At 45.3% G+C, this 24,736-nt stretch overlaps 2 protein-coding genes and 1 pseudogene across 4 annotated transcripts; 1 reads left to right on the top strand and 2 right to left on the bottom strand.

The window, feature by feature from the left end:
* The first annotated feature begins 4,511 nt into the window (after positions 1-4,511).
* LOC123143272 (probable serine/threonine-protein kinase PIX13) lies at positions 4,512-8,558 on the top strand. Of its 2 annotated transcripts, none has more exons than XM_044562128.1 (6): positions 4,512-4,921; positions 5,590-5,969; positions 6,556-6,691; positions 6,865-7,001; positions 7,086-7,209; positions 7,732-8,558. In XM_044562128.1, exons 1-6 carry the CDS (start codon positions 4,855-4,857, stop codon positions 8,196-8,198), a joined length of 1,311 nt encoding a protein of 436 aa, XP_044418063.1. In that variant the 5' UTR covers positions 4,512-4,854; the 3' UTR covers positions 8,199-8,558. The 2 variants fall into 2 exon arrangements, with proteins under 2 accessions (XP_044418063.1, XP_044418062.1); XM_044562127.1 differs by having other exon boundaries at positions 4,842-5,124.
* Positions 8,559-9,362: 804 nt separating this feature from the next.
* Positions 9,363-13,252, bottom strand: LOC123143270 (putative pentatricopeptide repeat-containing protein At3g25970). 2 transcript variants are annotated; one of them, XM_044562126.1, is made up of 5 exons: positions 10,806-13,252; positions 10,574-10,692; positions 10,210-10,379; positions 10,021-10,137; positions 9,363-9,589 (listed from the first exon to the last, which is right to left on the bottom strand). In XM_044562126.1, coding segments are annotated over exons 1-2 (2,076 nt in total). In that variant the 5' UTR covers positions 12,880-13,252; the 3' UTR covers positions 9,363-9,589; positions 10,021-10,137; positions 10,210-10,379; positions 10,574-10,690. The 2 variants fall into 2 exon arrangements, with proteins under 2 accessions (XP_044418061.1, XP_044418060.1); XM_044562125.1 differs by having other exon boundaries at positions 10,824-13,252.
* A 2,141-nt stretch (positions 13,253-15,393) lies between these two features.
* On the bottom strand, positions 15,394-24,131 carry LOC123143269 (disease resistance protein RGA2-like; annotated as a pseudogene).
* Between the last annotated feature and the right edge of the window lie 605 nt (positions 24,132-24,736).

The raw sequence follows: 24,736 nt of genomic DNA, 5'->3' as shown, positions 1-24,736 counted from the left end.
TCCGGCGCGTGGCGGCACTCCGCCTCCTTCTCCGCCAGCGCCGGCGCGCCAGGGCAGCCAGCCTCCTCCTTCTCCGCCTCGTCAGCAAGGGCGGAAGAGACCCGCCGCCGCTGCGGCTGCTCCGGCGCGTCGTAGTCCTTCTCCTCCGCCTCGTAAGCAAGGAAAGAAGACAGCCGCAGCCGCTCCGTTTGCTCTGCCGGCGTCTAGCAGTACAGCTGCCAGAGGCGGGAGGCAATACAGATTCGGTCCTTCTCTGAAGACTCCAGAGAAGTTACCATATGAGAGGACCGAGGAGGAGAACGCGAAGATCGTGCGAGCCGAAGTGAAGAACTTCTTTGAAGGGGACAAAGCAAACAAACATCCACCTCCGGAGGAGAAGGTAGATCCGGTGAAAGCAAAGCGCACTCTGGCTGCCTTGACAAAACCACCAAAGTCTCCGCCAAGAGGCAACTATGAGCGCGTTCTTGGAAAGGCATATGCCGAAGCGGAGCGGTCGGGAACTACTGTCAGTGATAAAAGGATGAAAGAACGACGAGCTGGGAAAAAAATTGCCCAACTCGGCGAACAAGCGAACCAATCGTGCCCCCCGCTCAAGGTGTCAAAAGACATCGTCGCTAATGATCCGAGGATGGTGCCCGGTTATAGCAATCTTGGAGATTACCTGCCCAACGATGTACATTATGAAATCATGGAGGTGGACAACCACAAATACCATTACGGGAAGCCTCTCGTCAAAGATGTCAGATCTCTAAGCACGATGATGCGAAGACTACATGATTGGTACATGAAAACCTGCAGAGAGTCTGATGGGATGAGTACTTTGACGCTGAGAGTTAAGCCGGAGCATGACCTCGTTGGAATTGAACTGCTGAATGTTCCATTTGAGGATTTCTTCCAGTTTTACAATCTAAAGTCCCTCGATAAAACAACGATCACTTGCTACTGTCTGTAAGTAGTACTACTTCTGTCATTAAGTCTCTCTATATAGGTCAGCTCTTTCATTGCATGTATTTATACTTATCCTCACTATATTATGCAGATTGAAGATCGCCGAATTGAAGAAAAGACAAATCGGTGATATTGGGTTCATTAACACAAATCTCATAGATGCATATACGGTTGAAAAAAATCCCAAAGAAGCCGAGGCCAACTTGCTACAATCGTTGGTATTAAATCAAAACAAAGATATAATACTCTTTCCTTACAACTTCAAGTGAGTGTTACTGTCTTGTGCATATTCGGTTTCCCTTATTAGTCCAGGTTATGGTAATGTAATTGATGACTTATGCATGCATGCGCAGCTTCCACTATATTCTCCTAGAGATTAAGCTTGAGCCGGGAGTAGTAACCGTCTTAGACTCGAAACGAAAAGATCCCCAGGACTATGCGAACATGACTCAAATGCTCCAGAAGTAAGTTAAATCGATCATTATCCACCATATCAGCAACTTTGTTCATTTCCTGATATCAAGTAATTGTTTTCTTTGTCTGGCAGGGTTTGGAGAAAATTCACCTCAAAAGCTCCGGGACTGCCGAAGAAGCTGCAATTTAAACACCCGAAAGTAAGTACTATAGTAGCATGTTCCGCGCATCTCCTAGTGATTCAAGCGCTAGTTTGATCAATACCATTTAGCATGCTTGCTTATCAGTTAGATTGACCTCTATTTCTTGTAAAGTGGTTGTGGCAGGAACCCGGGAATAATTACTGTGGATACTACGTTTGCGAGTCCATCCGCTACACGACCTGTGAGCGGGGCTACACTGAAGAACAATATGAAGTGCGTAAGCAATAATATTCACAAATTTATTTTATTACCATCATTTGTGTTGAGTTTCATTTATTCATATATATATGTATTGACCCCCTTCTTCAAATTAGATTTTTCGGAAGCGGGATCAACTCCTAGCAGAAGATCGTATGCGAGGAATTCAAGAGGAATTGGCGGCATTCTTCCTTGACCACGTGATCGCTGAAAACGGAGAATACTATGTGGACCCTGTGTTCATACAATTTAATTAGGAGATTGTATTGTAAGAGATAATTATTGTATATATGTAGCCGGTAGTGTCGGATAGATATACGAGAACTTGTTCGACCAGTATCTCGGAGAAGGAGAGGTGGTCGATATCACTTCTCTCTGTATGCATATGTTCATGACGATCTTCTGTTTCCTTCATTTGATTACTAGCTAGCGTGTCTACTCCTCTCCATACGTATATAGTACGTAGCGTCGACCAAGCACGGAGATAAGAGAGGACACTTCTCTCTATTAATTAGCTAGCTAACACAATATATGAAACACCTAAATTAACCCCCCAAAACCCCTAAACCACCCCCTTTCAAAAAAAAACAAAAACCTCAACTCCTGCTAGCTAGCTGCTGACGCGTGGATGCCTATTGGTCCCGGTTGGTGGCACCAACCGGGACCAAAGGCCCTCCTGCCTGGGCTCCCCGCACCGGCCACGTGGACGGCCTTTAGTCCCGGTTCGTGTAAGAACCGGGACTAAAGGGCTAGGGCATTAGTAACGACCCTTTAGTCCCGGTTCCCGAACCGGGACTAAAGGCCCTTATGAACCGGGGTAAAAGCCCCCTTTTCTACTAGTGTTATGTTATTATAGTGCAGACCTTCGTGTCGCTTCCCGTGCTAAAAAGAAAACATTTCAACCTGTTTTGAAGTTCTTTTTTTTCCCTTTCTAGAAGACACATTCTTTCAAGTTACACACCCATCCATGTAGGATATGATTCCCAGAAAACAAGGATGCTTATAATTTGTTAAGTCAAAACTTGTTGCTCATGTAAGCGCGCACAAGTTCATACACTGGCATATAGACCGATTCATGTGAACATATCTGGGAGAATTAAGTCATGGCCCTCTCTGGTTAACACGTATAAACATGGTTTTAGATGGGTCTAAACCAGATCAAAGACTAGATGAAAGCACAGTGGCTAAGTTTGACACTTCATGAGAGCATGCTTTGACACATTCTAGCTGGCCCCATCAATGATAACTGTGGTGCCACTATTGTCAACCTCCCAAGATCTCATGCATCAGTCAAGTCTCATATTCCTTGTCTGCTTTTAGAACAAGATGAAGAAAAGGACATGAAAGGACAGCCAAACTAATTAGTCATTCATCACTTGTGGTGGTAAGTAGGAGGAAACCCTAGGTAGCTAGCTGGCTTTGCTCGGTCAAGCAAACTGATTAACCACGGGCTAGATGTGTGGTGTGATATTTGGACCGATTCCAGCCACACCCAACAAACTAATAACAATTTGTGATATTAGATGTACGAAAAGCAATTGGTAATATTGGTCTTATACACTGTGTTTTTCTTCTTCAACATGAAATTGATGTCCTGTTTCTCCTAGGATATTGTACTATTTATATTTCTATAATCTCATATTTCCTGTCTAAAATAGTTGTTCTTTCTAGACAGTCCCCTCATCACAAAGCGAAAAGTGCAATCCTTTTCCCTCACCTCTAGCATGGGAGCCAAGTTTCGGATACCCGCAATCTTAAATACCCAAGTATTCATATGCTTGGGAGGTTTAAAAAGAATATATTTAGTTAGGGAAACCCTAGCCGCCGGCCGGGGGAATTTACCCTTTCCACTCCTCCCTCCCTCGCCCCGCGAGCGACAGGGGAACTCGGTGGATGGCTGGGAGGTGGTTGCTTCCCAATCCCGGCCTGGTGGCGGCGTTTGCGTGTTGTGGCGTCAGGGAGTGGTTCGGAGAGGGATGTCGGGGCAGCGGCCTCGGGTGGGCTCTCCAGCGGGTCTCCGGGTTGCGGTGGTGGCTATGTCTCTCGGACGTGCGAGCGGCAAGGCGTGCAGTGTTGGCAGGCTGTGGCGTCTTCTTCGTCGCGTTAGGGAGATGCCGAGTTCTAGTTCTGGAGTTCTTGGCTACTCCGCGGCGTCTGGCTTAGCTCTTGTTTGGTTGGTGGTTCAACTGTGTGAAAGTTCTGCGCTTCGGCGCCGCTCTTCTCTTGAGGATGTCGTCGCAGGTTTCCTTCCCCAGGCAATGGTCCGGGTGAAAACCTAGGTCCGTTTCGTAGCATGAGGCGGCGGTGCGCCGTTTTCCCCTCTTGAGGGCGTTGCTGAGGGAGCCCGGGAGTTGTTGGCCACCGCTGCGTGGTTCTTGGGTCCTCCTCTTTTTTTTTCCTGTTCGACGACATGGCCATGGCTTGGCCGATGCGCGTTGTCTGTTCCTTTCTAAGTCGTGGTTTCGATGAGGGCTTTCTCATCATGGTTGCATCGTTCGGCCGTGCACTTTGTATTTGTGTTTTATATATAAAGCGGGGCGAAAGCCCTGTTTTTAGAACACACGCACACACCGATACCCGCATCGATCGTTTAAAAGGGAAATCGCCTTTTCCATCCCAAGCTCACAAAGATTACACATCTGCTGTTTTTAGAACTGGCATTTTTACACGCAGCCGCAGGCAGCTGGAAGAGGACTTCGCCTTTCCGGGCAATATACTAGGGGAGAAATGCAAAGCGGCACGCGGAGTTTCTTCTTGAGCTGAAAGGGAGAGGTGGAGTGCGGCCCGGGGCAGGCGGAGGCCGGCCGGCCACGCCCACACGGAGACGGAGGAACAAACAAAGCCGGAGACTTTCTCCCTTCAGTTTGCAGCGTCTCCTTCGTCCGTCCCCCCTTGCAAGCACTCGAGTCTCCGCTTACTTATCGAGCCAGCCCCCCTTGACTTCCCCTCCCCCTCCTCCCTTCTCCATTCCATACTCGTCTCCTTCCTCCTCCTCCGCCTCCGCCTCCCCCGGGTCTCCTCCTCCGCAAGCAACCCTCTTCCGTCGTTTCTGCTGATTGGCTCCGGCGGGAGGGAGGAGTGGCCGAGGGAGATGGGGAACATCTGCGGCGGCGCGGGGAAGGCCGATGTGGCGGCGGACTACCGGTCGTGCAGCCCAGGTGAGGAGGAATCTGCTTCTCCAGGAACCTGATTCGGGATCCCCCTTTTCTCTTTCCGCTGATGCCTTTCACGCGATCTCGTCGGTCCCTGGATCCCGCGAGCTCCCGGCGGGGGGTTTCTTGGTTCCTGCTCGGACCTCCGTTTCTGTCGTCTGCTGCGCAGAGACGCCGTGGCTGTTGCGTCGGCCAAGACTCTGTTTCAGGTTTTAGTCTGATTCTGATTCTTGGTTCTCCGAGGAGCTCAAGGTCCCGCTGTTTCTTTCATGTCCGTCAGTCAGTCAGTCGTCTGTCGAATTGATTAGGGGCGGTGTCAAAGGAATCAGGACAGGTTGTTCGATTGATTTCTTCCAGCCTCAGATTTCCTCTCTTCTTCGTAGCAGCAGTCAGTAGAGATCAGGGATGGGAATTAACTGAATCAGTATCATATACACAACCATAGTTTCCCAATCCATGCCATGCTTGATGCTTAGTTTTCCCTGTTTAATTTACAAGTATGTTGTCAGGGAAAAGAGTAGTTTTCCCCGTTTCATGAGTCATACAGGCCGAAGCAACCATATGTTACTGACGCAATCCAAACTGTTTGCTCGGAAGGGGGACCTCTCCATGCTCTTCGCAAATTTCTCCAGTAATCAGATTCAGTGTGTTAACGTGTTGCTCATTGCTGACAGGAACATCCAACTACAAGACGAGCGGCAGCGTCACCACAAGCAACAGCACCACGGGGAAGCTCTCCTCGGGGGGCAGCAGCACCTTCATGGCCTCCGCGGGCAGCGGCGGCACCAGCGGGGGCTTCGACGAGGCCGCGGCGGGCTTCCTCGAGGGCCAGATCCTGGAGGCGCCCAACCTCCGCACCTTCACCTTCCTCGAGCTCAAGACGGCCACCAAGAACTTCAGGCCCGACAGCGTCCTCGGGGAGGGAGGGTTCGGGAGGGTCTACAAGGGGTGGGTGGACGAGAAGACGATGAACCCCACCAAGAGCGGCACCGGCATGGTCGTCGCGGTCAAGAAGCTCAACTCGGAGAGCATGCAGGGGTATGAGGAATGGCAGGTAAATACATCTTCAAATTTGAGATTCCAACTTGATGAGCAACCTTTGGGGGTTTGACTTAGTTTTCCTTGTGATCAGCACATGTGGAACAACTGTTATGAGTTTACTTTTGTAGTTTTAGCTGAGTTTACAGTCCACTTTCTGCACACACACACACACGCCATTAGTAGCCAGGTTTAAACAAATCACAACAATTTTAAAGATTCTCTTGGTCGTTACATGCTTACTGTTATGGCTCAGTTTGCTTTGTTTAACTTCTGATGTCCTGGCTGCTAGGTCTATTATATCGTAATGGAGCTGCGCTGTCTGGGCAGTGCCATTTGACTAATGCTAACCAGGACCATCTTGTTTGAAAGTGCTATGATAAGCTGTTCACAACTGCTGACCAGGAACATCCAATAACCCACATGTTTATCACAATGTAGTCGCTTCTATTTTTGTTTGGTCAGCTCTGGTACATATAGAATGCTACTATTAGGCAGGCAGACATGACTCGGTGCTCCTAGTTTAGTCTAACAGAATCATTGTTTCCAAAGGTTGCCGCAGCTACTGTATCTGATGAACATTTCTGGTTGTCAACTTGCAGTCAGAGATAAACTTTCTGGGAAGGCTCTCGCACCCAAACCTCGTCAAGCTGTTGGGGTACTGCTGGGAGGACAAGGAACTGCTGCTTGTCTATGAGTTCATGGCCAAAGGGAGCTTGGAAAACCATCTTTTCAGAAGTGAGTTATTACTGCCAATATAAAAAATTCACCCTTTCTTCTAGGCATTTTATCATGAGCTTGCTCATGCTCACTGTGTTATTTCTCCTCTGCCACTATGTGAAGTGTTTGCAATTCTTGAGCAACCAGTTGACTTAAAAATACTGATATGGGAACCTATTGCATTTCTGTAGAAGGATGTGCTCCACTGTCATGGGAGCTGAGGCTGAAGATAGCCATTGGCGCAGCTCGAGGACTTGCGTTCTTGCATGCATCAGAGAAGCAAGTTATCTACAGGGATTTCAAGGCTTCCAATATTCTTCTGGATGCAGTAAGTGTTGTGCTATACAATGCACCCTTTTATCTGTTGTCTGTTTATCAAGGTCAAGTGCTGACTGCATTTTTATTTTTGCAGAGTTATAACGCAAAGCTCTCCGACTTTGGGCTTGCTAAGCTTGGACCAACTGGTAGCAACTCTCATATCACGACCAGGGTCATGGGCACCTATGGATATGCGGCTCCGGAGTACGTAGCCACCGGTATGTGTCCTTATGCCTGTGAACCACAGATATATATATGATCAGATAATGCTGCCTGCAGTCGTTGTGCCAGCCATGGTACAAACTGAAGCATAAACACATGCCCGATAGGTTTAGTATCCCCATATAGCAAATGAATTCTCACTTTGGTTTTTTCCAAATTTAGAGTTTTACATCAAATAGATTTGTCAACCATTCATGGGCCATGACAATTGCTCCTGTCTAGTAGACAGTTTCTCAAATTAAACTACTCCATCTGCTAACAATACCTTTTATGTCAAATGGGCATTCCTCTGCTTCCACCATCTATGAAAAGACCATACACTTGCTCATACCATGCATTTACTATTTCCAGTTAGTGTGCATCCCATATGTGATTCTGAATTCATTATCTGACTATAATACCTTCTCAAGTTGTTGGTAGCTTCATTCATCCAGTTATCCATACAAAATTTGGAATTTACAAGTTGCTTTCTTAGCTGTTGATTGCTGTTCTCACCATATGCTCTGAACCATGTCCAGGCCATTTGTATGTCAAGAGCGACGTTTACGGTTTCGGAGTCGTGATGCTGGAGATGCTGTCTGGCAAGCGAGCGCTGGACCCCAACCGTCCGAATGGGCAACAGAGCCTGGTTGACTGGGCGAAGCCCTACTTGGCTGACCGGCGAAAGCTCGCCCGCCTCATGGACCCTCAGTTCGAGGGCCAGTACAACTCCAAACAATCCCACCAGGCGGCGCAGCTGACGCTGAACTGCCTTGCCGGTGAGCCCAGGAGCAGGCCGTCGATGAAGGAGGTCCTCGAGACGCTCGAGCAGATCGAGGCACTGAAGAGCCGGACAAGGGAGGCAAGAGGAGGGAGCGGGACGTCATCCAGGGACCGCGCCCACGGACGCTCTGCTGCAGTGCACCAACGGTCGTCGCCACGTGGAGGCAGCGATGCGCGCCGTGGTTCGAGGGCCACCAACGGCCACGCCACTAAGGCACGGTGATCCCCTACCGGCTGGCGGATGATCTGCTGCTGCTGATGACATTCTTCCTCTTCCTGTACATATATGGCCTAATTGAATTAATTTTTGTCTGATGTTGGTGTTGAGCTTGTGTCGGATCACGGTGAGTGTAAAGTACAACAAGAAAGAAAATCAGAGATATCATGTAATTGTATATTGTGAACACCTAGAAATGGCGGAGGCAATAATTCTTCGGTGTTCCTGCGCCACTATGATTGTTTGGCACTTTGTTGGACAGTAGATAGATACCATGGTTTTTTTTTGGAGCTGAGCTTTGCGAGGTTAATTGTATGGTTGTCAGCACATTCTGGGTATGAATAGGCATTTTCATTTGTTTGTGAATCTGTGATGGGTATAATATAAATGCAGTATGGAGAATTGGCTAAATGAATCCAGTGAAGAATCTGTTTTGTCGACGACATGACATGATGACATTGTCTGAAATGACAACTGAATTGGCATGGCATTGCTGCTAGCCTTCAGTTGACTGACCTTTTTTTTTGGGTGACTTGACTTGTTCCAAGTTGCATATAAATTATCAGTGTGAGTGATGTGATGTGCCAACCAGTTGTGAACCCATTAAAAGTGGGCCGGCAATGTTGATTTGGGAAGTCAAAGCAAATCAACAAGTCTAGATTCCTCCTGTCTCCAACCAACCAACCAACCAAAAGAAAGGAAGATGAACATGTTTTGCTACTGCTGGAGTTCCATGGGAAGAATTGACTTCAGATATCAGTCTTTAGGTCAGTTAAGATAAGGATAGTTTTGTTGAACTTTTCTCTTATCAATCCATTCATAGTACTCCCTCCGTTCCCTAATATATGACCTTTTAGCTATTTCAAAATATTGACTACATACATGCTAAAATGAGTGAACATACATACTAAAATGTGTCTAAATACATACGAATCAAGAAAAAGCTAAAATGTCTTATATTAGGGAACAGAGGGAGTAGTTAATAATGTCAAATGGCCCTCAACATGTCTGAAGTTTGAGCTACGCTACCAGACAAGTTGATTTGCCCTAGATTTGTTGCATGAAAAAATAACACTTGTGATTCACACTTCTGTTGTTTTTTTACATTGTGGGATTCATCAGAAGTCCTTGCATTGAATAAGATTTACTGGCCCAAACATACGCCTGACAAAAATAAATAAATGACTCCCTGCCATTATGCTTTTTGAATTCTTCAGTCACATGTACTCACCATACAGCTACGCTCATTGCCGTGTTTACGACACAAGCTCACCTAAATACAGAGTACATGAACTTGTCTTTGCCAAAACTACATAAATGTTGAATTGCAGTTCATGTTGTGGCATCAAAATAGCATTCAAAAGCTCCAAGCAGCAGGAAGGAGGCTTCCCTTCCACCTGATCAAATCAACATTTTGGTCCTATCAGATAAATGGACTGTCCACCATGGTTTAGCGTATCAAGATATTTCATTTCCTTGCACAGTATCGCTGCTAACTTTATTTTTGTCTGAATCATGCATGCTATTAAATGAACCGTCAATTAAAGCAACTGCCAATACAGAGAGAAAATCCCAGTTAACAGGTAATGTTTTGCACATTGCTGCTGGTTGTATCAGTTGCCATTCTTTCAGAGTTACTATGTAAATTAATATATAACCAACCGAGTTAATCGGCTAAGGATTATCACTTATATTTATGCAGTACATCAAAAGAACAAACGAATAACAGAACTGTGACATTGCTGGATGGATGGAATAACAAGATTTGAAGCTTTTCCGATTGAAAAAAACAAACAAGATTTGAAGCACAATGTAGTAGCAGTAATACCTAACAAAATAGAATGAAGCCGGAAGACTTTTTTTTCATAATGATTTTCTGGCTAGCATTGTCTCTCTCCCTTTGCTGTCCATGTCCGCGATTCTTGTACCTTGCTTTAAACGGTCACTTTAAGCAGAAGATGTCAAAACTCAAAACTTCACAGAAATACGGAAAATTCAGGAAACAACAGAAACCAACCTGCTAAGCGTGTACTGAGAAAAAAGATCTGTGTATAAGCTACACGTTCTTCATCACTGCAGAACCAATTCCATCAGAACATGCACTTACACCATCTCCATTTTCCATGAATTTAGCATCACATCCACACATGCAACCTAGGTGCTCAATGCTTTAAACACGGATCCCATCTGCATTATATAACGAGGTACATGAAGCACTTAATCTGCATTCTGCTACATACTCAAATAAAAAGAAATCACTGGTTTGCACCTTCAGAATAATTTTCCTTTCCTAAAATAGCAATTGATATGAATCCAAACAAGTACTATCCTCAAAAACAAGACAAAGGAATGGTAATCGTAACTGCACCCTTAACACTCACCTTTCCATATATTGACAGAGGTCTTCCCTGCCACTAGCAATCAGAGCAGACGAATGTGCGAAGTGTGCCCAATCATCTCCAACAAGGGCTGGCTGGTTAATGCCCATAACTGGATAGTTCTGCGGTCAACCAAAATATCATGTGTGTGAATAAACAGACAGTGGTTGTAAACTCAAAGAGTAGAATTGATGCTCATAAATTAAATAAAAATATAACGAGGCAAATTGCTCACAGCAGTCGATGGCTCCACCTGTTTCTTGATGCACAGGCTGCATAGGAAAATTTTGAAGCAACAAACTCAGCATCTCATATATTTCCTCCATCCTTGGGTGCGACCCATCCTCTGCATTGAATGAGTGCACCTCATTCTTCACCTCGATCCAGCTCCAACCAGGAACTTTGCTTAATCCTTTATTCTTCATTTCCTTCTGCACTATTGCTCTATCACTCCACATCCCAAGACCAGAATACATGCTGGAGAGGAGAACATAGGTGGAGTGCTGTCTAGGCTCTGCCTCCAACAGATGGCTGGCCACATCAGTTGCTAGTTCCATATTCCCATGGATTCTGCAAGCACCTAATAGGGTCATCCACACCATGGCATCTGGTTCAAATGGCATGGAGTCAATAAGCTCTTTTGCTTTGTCAAGCTGCCCAGCCCTCCCATACAGATCAATGCCACATGCATAATGCTCCATCCGGAGAGGAATTCCATACCTAATTTCCATCGTATTGAGGATTTCTGAACCTTCGTCCACAAGACCAGCATGACTGCAGGCAGTAATCAGGCCAACAAATGTGATATGATCCAAAGGAACCTTAAGCTCCAGCATCTCATTGAAGAGGCTAAGCACGGTCTGTGCATGTCCATGCTGCGCATAACCAAACATCATAGAGTTCCAGGGCACAGAGCTACTCTTATCTGCCTCCTCAAAAGACTTCGTCGCATCATCAAGAATGCCACTCTTAGAATACATGAAGATCAGCGAGCTGGAAACAAAATTGTTGGAAGCAAAACCAGAATGGATGACTAAACCGTGTATTTGTCTACCTAGCCGAAGTAAAGCAAGGTCTGAGCATGAACGCAGGGCAGCAGAGAATGCGTACTCGTCGGTTCTAACATTTTCTGACTGCATACATCTGAAGAATCTCAAGGCATCAGCACTCAAACCGTGCTGTGAATACCCAGTTAACATAGAATTCCAGGAGAAGGTGTCCTTAAGAAGCAGGGAATCAAAGCACTTATATGCATCTTCCATCATGCAGTTCTCACTAAATCGAGTGTACATGGCAATTAGAGCATTGCAAACAGGCGTGACTCCTTCGAAACCCTTCTTGATCACCAAACCATGAATTACTGTCCCTCCGTGATCACGATGCTCCGCGCACGCACTTATGATACTTGTGAAACTATACATGTCAGGCTGCACTCCGCTCGCTCGCATCATGCTAGCAAAGAATCCCATCGCCTCATACTCCATCCCATGGGAAGCGTAAGCTCCCAGCATTGCGTTCCATGAGATCAAATCCCTTCTGTACCCAATTTCATCAAAGATCCTTCTAGAATTTGCCAGGGCCCCACACTGCGAGTAGGCAGTGATTGCTGCATTCAACACTATCAAACCCAATGCCGATCCATATTTGACAATCTTCCCATGAAGCTGGTGCATCAAGAAGCAACTGCATTCATCGACCACCGTGAGCAATGCAGCGAATGTTGCCTCGTCTGGACGTAACCCCTCCCTCTCCATCTCAACAAACAGCTGAACTGCTGGAGCACCCTTCCCAGATTCCACGTAACCGGCAACGAGGGCGTTCCAAGAAACGGTGTTCCGCTCCGGCATTCCATCGAACACCCGACGAGCATCCCTTGTGCGGCCACACTTAGCATACATGTGAAGCAATGCGGTTGCAGCGAAGACATTGTCGGACAGGCCAGCTTTGACGATGAGCGAGTGCAGCTGGGCGCCCAGAGCAGGGCAGCCCACGGCGGCAGCAGAGCGGAGAGCAGGGCCGAGGGCGAAGGTGTTGGCGGCAAGCCCCCTCGCGTGCATGGCTTGGAGGATGTGGTATGCCGCGGAATGCGCGCCGGCAGAGACATGCGCGGTGAGGAGGGAGTTCCAGGAGGCAGCGTCCGGGCGGGGGATTTGGTCGAACACCTGGCGCGCGGCGACCAGGCCGAGCGGGGTGAGGGAGTAGGCTGTGAGGAGCTGGTTCCAGGGCGTGGGGGAAGTGACGCCGGACTTGATCAGTGTGGCGTGGGATTTAGCAGCGGCGGCGATGGCGAGGCGGCGGCGCGCAGGCATTTCTCTTGCGTTTCTTGGATGGGCACTTTGACCTCTAAACCCAACTTACTCCGGCGGTTTGAGGCGCCCAGCCCGCCACCCCCGTGGAAAGCGCTTCCCAGGTCGGAGCCGTGTGCAGCCGGCGGGATCCAACTCGCCGGCTCCGTGGACGCCCCGCCGCACGCGGCTGACGGTGCCGCCTCCGTCGTCAGGCGACAGGGCACGACACCGCGCGGCCCGCACTCCCCTCCTTCCTCTCTCTTTCTTCCATGCGAGCACCGCACGGAGGGATGAGCGGGCGGAGGAAGTGGCCGGTAGGGAGGATAGAAGCGGACTAGGAGAAGGGCCGCCGGCGGCGTGGAAGAGAGCAGACGTTGCGGGGGTTACGCATATAGCTGGGCCTGGGCTGGAGAGGGAAGTGGCGACCGTCGCCGAGTGACGTCAAATACATGGGCAAACGCCCAGCCCAATAACTTTACATTCTTTTTTCAGCAATTTTGTAAACAGAAAATTAGAAAGCGTTTTATTGAAAATTTATTTTTCAAATAGTTTAATAATAAATTTTTGAAAAGTTAATTGCTTATTAAAAGATTGTGTCGTAATTTGAAAAATATTCATTGTGTTGTAAAAGTCCGTCGGGTATTTAAAAATATTCAACATGTATTTACAAATATGTTAAATAGAAAAGGAAATAAGAAACCAGGGAAAAAATGGAAGAAACAGAAGAAAACCAAAAGAAAAAGAACAAAAACTGAAAAAAATAATAGTAAAAAAACCAAAGAAAAAAGACATAGAAAACCGCCTGTAAATGGTCAGCCTACTCACGCATGATTGAAAGAATAATTAAAGTGAACATAGAAGAAATACTAGTTATTAAGATAGTGAAGAAGAAAAGTCCTAACTAATTTTTTTTTGTTTCTCTAACTCTATGCCAATACCATAAATTATTTATGGATTAACTCTAGTTGATGCAACATTAAAGTTTGGAACTAGCGGGGTAGCAAAATTATGTAGAAACAGTCCCAGAGGCAGAAAAAAAAATAAACTTAGCGCATCCACCATACGAGGTCGCAAACTACCGGCAGAAATCAAGGCTCAGATTAAGCATGTGCAGTTGTGTGTCCATTTCATGATGATGCAGTCATGCCATGGAGTTTCTCATGATTCTTTTTTTTTTTTTGATATCATGGAGTTTCTCATGATTCAGCCACAAGTGGTGTTTGAGTTTGTCAAACTCTGTTTGAGTATTGATAATTGGACAAACAATTAACTCCAGTCAACTAGTGTCTCCACTCTCCAGTACTAACGACTGAAGTACTAAGCCAACAACCTATTGGTCAATAGACTGTTTTGCTTTTTCAGCTTGCGTTTAGTAACCTATACTGTGGTAGTTTAGCAAGTCTGCAAGCCATCATTATTTTCATTAGATGATTTTGCTCCCCTTAGTTTTACTTGATATGTGCCGACTGACATTTTAATTAGCTGCTTTGACTTGTGAGGCCAGAAGGGGTTTACAATACTTCAGCTATATTCTAAAGGGAAAATACCCATGTTATTGGTATGCACAACGTATTTAGAGAGTAGGAGATTGGTTTTTTTTTCTTTCTCTCATCTGTCCTGATCTTTAATTGAGTGGAATCCTATGTGTAGACTGATGCAGGAGCGGTGCGTTTCAGGGTGAACAAATCCAGTGATGATAATGGCAGATTCAGAAAAGATGCCGAAGCTGATTCAAGAAATGCTAGTAAGGCTGTTGATCAAAATCCTCCAACCGGGCAGAGACACCAAAGCAAAGATTACATCCATGTTAGGGCAAGAAGAGGGCAAGCAACTGAAAGCCATAGCCTTGCAGAAAGGGTCGGTTCAATACACTACCCATTGACAGGTGTTGCCAAGATGGTGGTTTCAGACATACTGATGTATTACCTTGTAATGGCTTTGTGAATAATTGATAAAATGGCTGCATGCATCGCCCAGATGCAGAGGCCGGGGGTGCATCCTCCTTTTAAAAAAAAAGTGCTGTCAGCTTCGTGAAGAATGGCCTGTCTAGTTGTGCAGCTAAGACGTGCTTTTAGATCCGTGCAGGCAAAGGAGAAGTGCATCTACTACTACAGAAATGTACTACATTTTACATGCGGATCCATGTGGCAATCAGTTGGCCCAATAAGATGTGCTTCTATTAATGTAGTCTACACTGAAAAGGAAGAAGCTCCAGGTAACATTGCCCAGTTAATTGTAGGGTCGTCAGTACTTATTTGTTTGTGATAGTCATATACATTCTCTGGGACTGAACTCGCACTTTTTTAGCAGTTCATTTGCTTGTGAATTTGTGATAGGCATACAAATTCAGTGTAGAGAACCAGCCAAGTGAATTCAGTGCGCGGAATTTCTTGCATTTTGCTTGAAATGGCGACTTAATTGGCACGGCACCGCTGCTGGTCTTCACTTGATTGGCTTTTTTTATCACCAACTTGTGGTTGCAGAAACTGCAAATAAATCAACAGTTTCTTACCATTCAAAAGTTTTCCGACGATGTTGATTTCTATAGTCAATCAACTCCATTCAACCATTCATGTCTCCAACCAACCAACCAGTCAAGGAAGAAAAAAAATATATAACTCCGGTTTACTGCCACCGGAGTTCCATTGAACAGGATTACTGTTCCAAACATATATACACCTGACCTGACGTAAATACACGGGACTCCCAGCCACTATGTTGGAAATTCTTCAGTTTTGCACCAGCTTACTGATGGATGGAAAATACACAATCAGTGCCTATGCATCTGCGCGACATTGTTGTCATTTTCTCGACAAATAAAAGCTTATTGCCCATACAGTCATAAAGTACAGACCACATAATATTTCTCTTTTCCTACTAGATAGATGGCGAAACATAAAAAAATGTTCAACTTGAATTCATGCTGCAGCACCAAAATAGTTGCTGGCTCCATTGCCGGGTTTTCTCTGTATTCATTCATGCATCCAAAAGCTGCAACCAGCAGGATGAAAGCCTCCCTTCCACCTGACCATACACCAGGGTTTAATATATCAAGAATTTTCATGTTTCCACGCATAGGATAGCTGCTAAATTTATGAAACAGACCACGCATGCTATTATATGAACCATTGGCTAAACAATTGCCGGTAAAGAGTATCAGTTAACATACTGCTAATAGTTTCTATCAATAACCATTCTTTCGGGGTTATGTAATTAATATATGGTAAACCCAGAAGTTCATCAGTTAAACTGTCCCACTAGCATTGGTGCCATAGCAAAAGAATAAACCACAAAGAAGAGAGCTCTGATATTTCTGCATGGAGGGAATAGCAGGAATTGAAGCACATCATGCTAGCGGTAGTACCAGTACCTAGTTAATGATCTCGTCATCTGCTATTCTTGTCTGCCCTTCTTGTTTCTTGTTTTCATCCCTGCAGCCTCATGCAGCTACTTCATCCTCCTACTCTGAAATAAATATGAAAAATTATTGAGAAGAGCGACCAACGATCAACTTAATAAGTAGGAGAAGTTATACTAATTCACCTCCCGATTCAGATGGCCTGCTGGACATGAAGTGTCGCGACAGCATATCCCTCGCCTTGACAGCGTCTTCATTTGCTAACTGGCGCACTTCCTCACAGTAATTCCTCTTTTGCTTGGTGCTCAGCATGGCTGTATCATCCTCCATTTCTATGACTATGTTATGCAACATGCAGCAGGCATAGATTGTCTCACGTATATTGACGGGGCTCGGCATCTTTCCCTGCAGGTACTTCCATGTGTCTTTGAGCCTTGCGACTGCCTTCATAGCACAGGTTGTGGCTGCGGAGTGTCTCCTATTGAATTCCGCTTTGTAATCTGAGTGGTCTTCTTCATGGTAAGGTGTGAGTAGCCAGGGGAGAAGAGGATATCCTGCATCACCAATTATGTATTCCCCGACTTCTGGTTCATCTAATGCTACCTTCAGCTTGCTGCCATTCAGCCAAGCGCCCTTCTCGCACACTTGGAAGAGCTCAGAGTCATACAATCTGTTTAAGTGGCTTAATCTACCTGCTGATCCAAACCAAATGTCCATGAACCTCATCTCTGGATCAACGATGACTTGCAACTGAGTGCTCTGAATCTTCTCATGGTCGCAGTTTGGTCTAAATGTAATGTCAATTGTACAAATAACACCGCAACAGTTATGCATATTGTGGATCTTGTCAAACATGGATTTGATCTTATCCATTTGTCTGGAGTCTGGCCAGCGGTAGTGGTGATCTGCTTTCTGCCACACAGCAGCAACAAACCTCTCAGTTACCAACAAGACCGTTGACTCGCTCACACCAACAGAGGATCCTATGGTCTCTGTTGGCTCAGTACATTGCAACCTTCTCAAAGCAACAACTACTCGATCTTGTAAAGATAGCACCCTCCCATCAATAAAGGTGCAGCTGTTCATATCTTCCATTGACGGTCCCATCACCAAGCTGCAGATGTAGCTAAAGGTTTTTCTTGTCATTTTGAAGACAGACTCAAATCTTTGTGTGTCCTCTAAAAAAGTTAAGGTTCCTGCATAAGAAAAAATATCGTAAAAGTAGTTACACAATCCATAAGAGCAAGCTCAGATGTGACAGTTAAACAGTGAGATCCAGCAATACACATATAAGCAGGGGAGTAGGGACCAAGTGAGAACAACATAAACTTAGCAAATGAGGGACTCCGGCCAAATCAGACAGTAGCATTGGTCAACAAATAGTTACAAGATGATAAAAAGCTACTCATCTGTTTTCTTCAGAGAAAAAAAACTAGTAATAGATGCTGATGAAAGGTAGAAAACAAAGAGAATAGTTCAAATAAACAGAAAATTAAGATGAACGAGCAATGCCAAATTACCTCTGGACATGAAAGAGAGGCTGAGATTTGTCTCCAAGTTGTAGGGGTTAGTTGTGTACAAGACATACCATTTCCTTGGATTATCACCTTCACGTGCATAAGCCTTGACATGCTCAACATGACCGATCTTGTCCCACTCAGGGCCAGATTGTCCCGTGGCTATGGAAGCGAGCAGTGGTAGGCTGCAGTGTAGCTCCAAATAACTTGGGTTTATATCTCCCATGTATACTGGGAGTGTCTCCATGTCTCTATCCACGAGTATGAGCGTCTGGAGTGCTGGAACACCCCCCAGCACCTTCAGCTTTGGACAATCTTCGATGGTAAGCTTTTGTAGTCTGGGAAGATTAGTGATCCTCTCCAAGTCAAGGTTTTCATCCAGGAACAGCTCGACCACACATAGGGAGTATCATCATCATGTGTGTTCATAGGATCTGTTTTGGAGATTCATGAATACAAAAGCAGGTGTTTATGCAAAGCTATTGATCTAATAGCAAGGCCAATGCAATAAAAAGACGCAATGTTGGTAGAAAATGGGGCTGCAACTGATACAAATCCACCTGCACGACCTACACAAGACAACAGACCACGTACTATCAATTTCTACAACAACAACAACAACAACAACAACAACAACAACAACAACAAAGCCTTTAGTCCCAAACAAGTTGGGGTATGATTAATTCATTCAAAGCCCTTGCATGGGAGGCAAGGCCAGGAGGAAGGCACTTCAATTTGCATTGTTCTAGCCTAAGATTCTGCAGGACAGGAAAGGCTTGCACTTGCTCCTCCCACTCCCACTCCTCCCATTCCACCATTCCTATTAACTCCATCTCATGCAATCTCGGAAATGCAGCCACCATCTGGGAAGGACAGGGACTGTGGTGATGGTAGGACTGCATGAATTCAGGTCCAATACGCTTGATGGCTGGAGCACGATTGATCTGAAAGGACTCCAAATAGGGAAGCTGACACAGGCCATCCGGAAGCTGTGTGCAGCAAGCCAGGTCTGCAATCATTAGTATCCTCAAGCTCTTGAGGGGCACAACTGATGATGACATCAACCAACTTGGGAGTCGTTGGCCAAAATATCCGTCGACGGAAAGAAATTCTAACCTGGGAGGAGGGCAGAGCTCATCAAACACATTCTCGATCCGTTTTTGCTCTTCCTCTTCAATCAGTCCATTGTCCCCCAATATACTACTGCATGTTAAGTGTAGGTTTGTAAGACGCACCTTCACTAAGCTTTGCCTTCGTTGCGGACGAGGAAGCAGTTACATTCTCCAACCCTTGTATTCCAACATGCTTGAGCCAATCAAGAGGGCCCAACTCTTCCAAACTACACCAGTCACCATCTACCCGAGCTGGAAACCCATCTATTATCCTCAGATTGGTCAGATCACAGAAACCCCTAGGTATGCCATTTATACTTGTGCCATCGAAGTTAATATACCTTAACTGCCCTAACTTCACAATGCTATCTGGTACTTTAACAAACTGTTTGCATCCTGCAAGGTTAATGTACTGCAAGAATTTCATCTTTCCAATGCTATCTGGCAGACTAGATATATCAGTGTTTTCTAAGGACAAGTACCTCAGGTGCTTGAGTTTATGCAAAGATTCAACCAACGTAACAACATGTGTAGAATTTGAATGTAGAGTTCGTAGGCATGGAAAATGAACAAGCGAATCACCAGGCTTCATATTTATATGCGCAGCTGATATTAGTGTCCTCAATGTCTTTTGTGCTTCCAAAGAACCCCAGTCCAACCCATCTGATTCTGATGCTTCTAGAGATACTCGAAGAAACTTTTGTGCACTAAGTTTACTAAGAATATTAGTTTCTCCGCTGTGAGCTGCCAGTGCCTCATCTCTAGCCACAAATTGAGCAAACGAGCGTACAACGTCATGCATGTTGCAAACACGTTGATCAACATACTCTACATTTGGCTCTATAAGGTTTCTTAGTATCAGCTCCTTATAGTACTTGCTACCTAGTTCTTCTAAGTCATCTGAGGTTCCGTGAAGAAATCCTTCACTAATCCACATGCCAATTATGTTGTCTCTTCTGAACAATGCAGTTTTTGGGAGAAGGGAGTAGCATAGAAAGCATTGTTTGATGCCAAGAAGGTAAATCTTCATAGCTTAAATGTACTGCATGGTTTAGCTCTTTGGGCATTCCATATACTGACCATATAGAATCATCCAGAACCATTTCCCAGTCACGACGCTTATTGTCCTTTTGGCACAAGAGTCCTCCCATTACTTTGACAGTAAGAGGCAAACCATCACATTTTGCTATAATTTGCAATCCAATATCCTTGAGCATATCAATTTCATGTCCATTAGTCTCACTTGAGACTATCTGCAAGCAGGTTTAACTGACACAGTCAATGCAGAAAAGTTTGCCTTTTTAGGAAAAAATAGCAGTTTCTGAGGGCTTAGTGCCAATTCAATGTTAGTCAATAATAAATTCATAAATAAAAGAAAATAATAAAATACCAGTTAATATACTACCTAAACTGATTTTAGAACGAAGGCTCCAGAAGAGCCCGACTTTGAATTAACAAAGCCATCAACCGGCCAGGATTACTACCTAAACTGATTAAACACAAGTCTTGTTTGATAGCTCGGTTTTTGGAAGTATTCTAAGAATACTACAGTTTTTACAGTTACCATGGTTATAATTACCGTCAATTGTTTGGCTACCACTAAAAATTGTTCCCCCTCCTCCCCCATCGCGTCAGCCGAGAGGAACGGAGCGAGCAGATCCTGCTGGTCGAGCTTGCTACACACTACATAGGCATGCGACTGTTGCTCCTCTCGCTTGTGCGATTTTGTCCTAAGGTGGTCTTCATGCGTTCAGTTTGTACTCCCTCCGTCCCATAATATAAGAGCGCTTTTTACCCTAGTGTAGTGTAAAAAACGCTCTTATATTATGGGAGTGAGGAAATACATGCTAGTCTTTATGCATGGCTGTTCGGTTTTCAGCGGCCAGCTAGTTAGGAATACATGTGTTATCAACAGCTAGAGCTAATTTACATTGCCGCATACAGCATAGAGAAACAGGTCACAGTATTCACAATACTCCAAAATACTTTGATATGCTGAAAATGTGGTGTTTCGTACCAACTGGCTAAAATATACTATAGTTTTCAATAATTTGGTTTCTGAAATATTTTGCTATCAAACATATAGTTAAGTTACTGAGGTGGTATAGAGAGTTTAACTTTATGAAAAGAGCTAGAGATGCTCTTTATATATCCTGACCTGATACGAACGTATCAATCTGGTATAAGTCCAGACTTGATCCCAACCGCTACCAACCGGCAGAGTGCGGGCTATATCCTTCTTCTGGCTTGGGCTTGCGCCTGCTATAGTGTATTTCCCATGTGACGGCTCAAAAAATGATACATCTGGGAATATATGAGCCTGAGGTTAATAGTGTGTGGTGGCAAAATTATAGTGCCCATGTGTTGTATCTTGTATGTATCTATCTTGCAACCTCAAAAATAAAAATGGCGTCAGGCCACTCCTGGGCTCCAAAGAAAGGTGGACATGTTCTTAGCATTGTAATGCAGGAAACTCAAATGTGGCACCCTAGTTATCACAAGTCCCTAGGCAAAATCTGAGGTGGCACCATACATATATACTAGATAAAGGGCTAAGATAAAACGCTCAAAAAACCATGCATTGAGAAGGTTGTATATAAACACCCATCATGCATAAGAGACATCCCACCGTGAGTGCCTTATTATCTTGCTCCAAATTAATCATGGAGCTAGTAGTTATTAAAGATGCATGTAGTTTCGTTACGCACCTGTTTCTTGAGCAATGACCAGGCATCCTCCTCCTCCAATTTGTCGACATGGTGGTAGGGAAGCTCAGCTTTCATCCCTCGGGCTACTTTTTCATCTCTAGTAGTGATGAGGACTCGGCTACCTCGAGCCACAACATTATCCAAGGGAGTTTTAAGCACATCACCCCATGCTCCATGGTTCCATACATCATCTAGTACCAGGAATAACTTCTTTCCTTTCAAGGCAGTGGTGAGAACTGACTGAAGCACAACCAATGCCTTTTCACCTCCATGTACACCCCCGGCGAGCGTGATGATTGTCCTTAGTAACTCAACCTTGTCAAAGTCCTTGTTGATGCTTAACCATATTGTGTTGTCGAACTCAGCCTTCATGGTTTCATCATTGATGACGTTCTGGGCAAGAGTAGTCTTGCCAATCCCGCCGACACCAACAATGGCCACTACCATGATGTTGGTGTTGCCCTCTTTTTCAGCTAACATGGTCTCAACCAGCGCTCTCGTGTCTTCTTTGATCTTCTCCCCAACTACACCCGACCGGTCAAATTCCCCTGTCGTCTCACGGTTGGGATTACCAGAACGAGTGACGTGCACTTTGCTGCTACGATCTTCATATGCACCAATATTGATGAAGCTGAAAGCAGCGCTTCGCTCCTTGATGGTGTCGAGCCTCTTGTTGAGTGCCTTGATGCGGGTGCCGATGTCATGGGCATGGGAGGGATTCTGCATGCAAAAGAGCAAGGGGTTGAAGCACCCCACATCTAAAGTGGACGAACGACGCTCCATGGCCTTGAGCTGGCAGAGGTCGAGTATATCAGCAGCTTCATACATGGCACGCTTGAGCTGGCCCACCCACTCTTGCACGCTCTTGTCGGTGATGTTTCTCCTGTCAGCGTCGGCGATGAAGTTCTTGAGGTCCCTAAGTTTAATGTCCATCTTGTCGATCTCCCGTCTGAATCCAAGCAGCATGTGCACCTCTTCCCTCGCCATCTCCGTTAGCATGTTTAGCACGTAGGATGCAAAAGCATCCAGGACCATCGCCATGTTTGCTACGTTTCTGCTGTAACAAATTTTAACCACATATCATATCTTCCCTGCCACTCATTGTAGCTGAAGATTGCCAGCCAAAATTATTGAAAAAAGGCAACACTAGAATCCTAACATGGGCAGATGAGGAACGAGTTATCATTCATAAGCATGGGCAAGCTACCTACCTAGATGGACAGATGCAAGCAAAACCAGTTGAACGTAAATAGAGAGATGCAAAATTACCTTCAAGGTGGTTGGATGTTGGGTCCTGCTCTAGCTCCTCTGGAGCAACTCGTAGTACACCAGTACTGATGAAGGGCTAACAAGGACGAGACACTGTGTATATATAAGCCAAATGGAAAATATATAATTAGTTCTATAGCCCTGTCATGTTACTAGATTAAATGCAACTTGTATGGAATTAAACATAACTCCCACATCGTGATCAACGGATCCATCCGCACGCGTTGAGCCTTGGATTATTCAGCAGACCGGCCTGTTAGCAGCTGGCAGCTAAACTAGCTGATGAATGGTACGATACAATCGATGCCATGTCTGATGTTAAGAAACACCAACACAATTAGCTGTACCTAGATATATCCGTCTCTTATTAAAGGTTGTGCAGGGAAGGAAAGGCATAAACCAGGACCCAGGAGCATCCTGGTATTTTCTACGGATATTTTGAGGCCTCGCAGTTTCCTAAGACTTCTTACAAGGTCGACCATCGGCCGGCATGACCTAGGTTAGGTTCCAATGCCCTGCCTTGTCCGATATACTACTGGCACCCGATGTATATGAACTGCATAGTGTAGTGAATGAGGCAATATTATCAGTACTATAGGAATGGAAGACTGAAGATCCCTCAGTCAATTTCTGTAAGATCATCAACCAGGCAGAGTCATCCTTGGTGGAATCAAAATGAGTTCTGCGTGGCTATGCTATGCTTTTACCGGACCTAACAATGGTGTGTGTTGCTTAAGTAATTCAGAGATGTGTACTGACAGTGAACTTGGCTACTTGTAAATACATTATGACGCTGGAAGCCTGGATCTGAATTAGACTGGCGCTCCCATCAAGGATCAAGCACAGCAACTACAGAATGTACCCACAAAAATGTGCAGATTCCAAAATTACTACTAGTAAAATTAGGGATCAAAGAATGAATGGAACAAACGAAATGGGAGTGGGGCCTGGGTGCGGATGTGGTGGGCCCAGGACGTACACTGACCGTGGCGGCGCCGGTGGACGATGGAGAAGACGGCCGCGCTGCCCCTGCCCCCTGTTCGTCGGGCAGCTCCACCGGCGCCCACCCACCTCACGGCGGACCACGCCAGTTCCCCATCCCGCTGCTGGCGAATCCTCTTGTCGCGGCGGCATGGCGGCGGCTGCGCCCAACCGTCCATCCAGCTAGAGAGTCGCTCCGACGGCGCCGCCGGCGACCTTTCCCTCGCCGTCGGGCCCAGCCAGAGCCGCGGCGGCGGCAAGACCGCAAACTTCCTTTTTTTATTTCCTTTTTTGAGAAAAACGACCGCAACCCTCCTGAGAAGGCCCTACCCAGCCCGACAACCTGCTCGAGGCCCGAACCAGGATATCCTTCTTCCTATTTGCGCTTATGTACCCTTAAAAAAATTGCGCGTATGTACCAAATACTAGTACAAATTTTGAGACATAAATGCGCGTACCGTAGTTCTTATATGGGCTGGCCCAAATAATTTTCGGTTTTTCCATTTCTTCCCTGGTTTACACTGTATTTTGTAAAACATGAACATCTTTTAGAATTTGCAAGCACTTTTTAAATTCGCGAGCCTTTTTAAAAGCCACCAATTTGTTTTATAAAATATGTGCAATTTTTTTAAATTCCGCAAACTTATATGAAATCCTGCAAACTTTTTCAAATTAATTAAACAAAATTAAATTATGTGACCATTTTTTAAAATTGTCAAAAATAAATAAATTTCATGGATTAATTAAAGGGTTAATTTGTTAAATGCCACTCCAAATTTGGCGATTCCGAAAAATGCCACTGCAATTTCCAAACTTTGAAAAATGCCATTTTAAGCCATTTCCAGTGGCATTTTTTGAAGTCTGCAGTGGCATTTTTCAAAGTTTGGAAATTGCGGTGTCGTTTTTATGAACCGCCATAATTGATGTGGCATT

Source organism: Triticum aestivum, chromosome 6D (genome assembly GCF_018294505.1).
Source record: "Triticum aestivum cultivar Chinese Spring chromosome 6D, IWGSC CS RefSeq v2.1, whole genome shotgun sequence".
Classification (NCBI taxonomy): domain Eukaryota; kingdom Viridiplantae; phylum Streptophyta; class Magnoliopsida; order Poales; family Poaceae; genus Triticum; species Triticum aestivum.
This window is presented reverse-complemented; position numbering and strand designations above follow the sequence as displayed.

Coding starts and splice junctions, on each gene's coding strand:
- LOC123143272 (XM_044562127.1), top strand. CDS start 4,983: ATGCCTTTCACGCGATCTCGTCGGTCCCTGGATCCCGCGAGCTCCCGG. Junction 7,002..7,085: donor CCAATATTCTTCTGGATGCA/GTAAGTGTTGTG, acceptor TTATTTTTGCAG/AGTTATAACGCAAAGCTCTC. Junction 7,210..7,731: donor TCCGGAGTACGTAGCCACCG/GTATGTGTCCTT, acceptor AACCATGTCCAG/GCCATTTGTATGTCAAGAGC.
- LOC123143270 (XM_044562125.1), bottom strand. CDS start 12,879: ATGCCTGCGCGCCGCCGCCTCGCCATCGCCGCCGCTGCTAAATCCCAC. Junction 10,693..10,823: donor GCCTGTGCATCAAGAAACAG/GTGGAGCCATCG, acceptor GGTTGACCGCAG/AACTATCCAGTTATGGGCAT.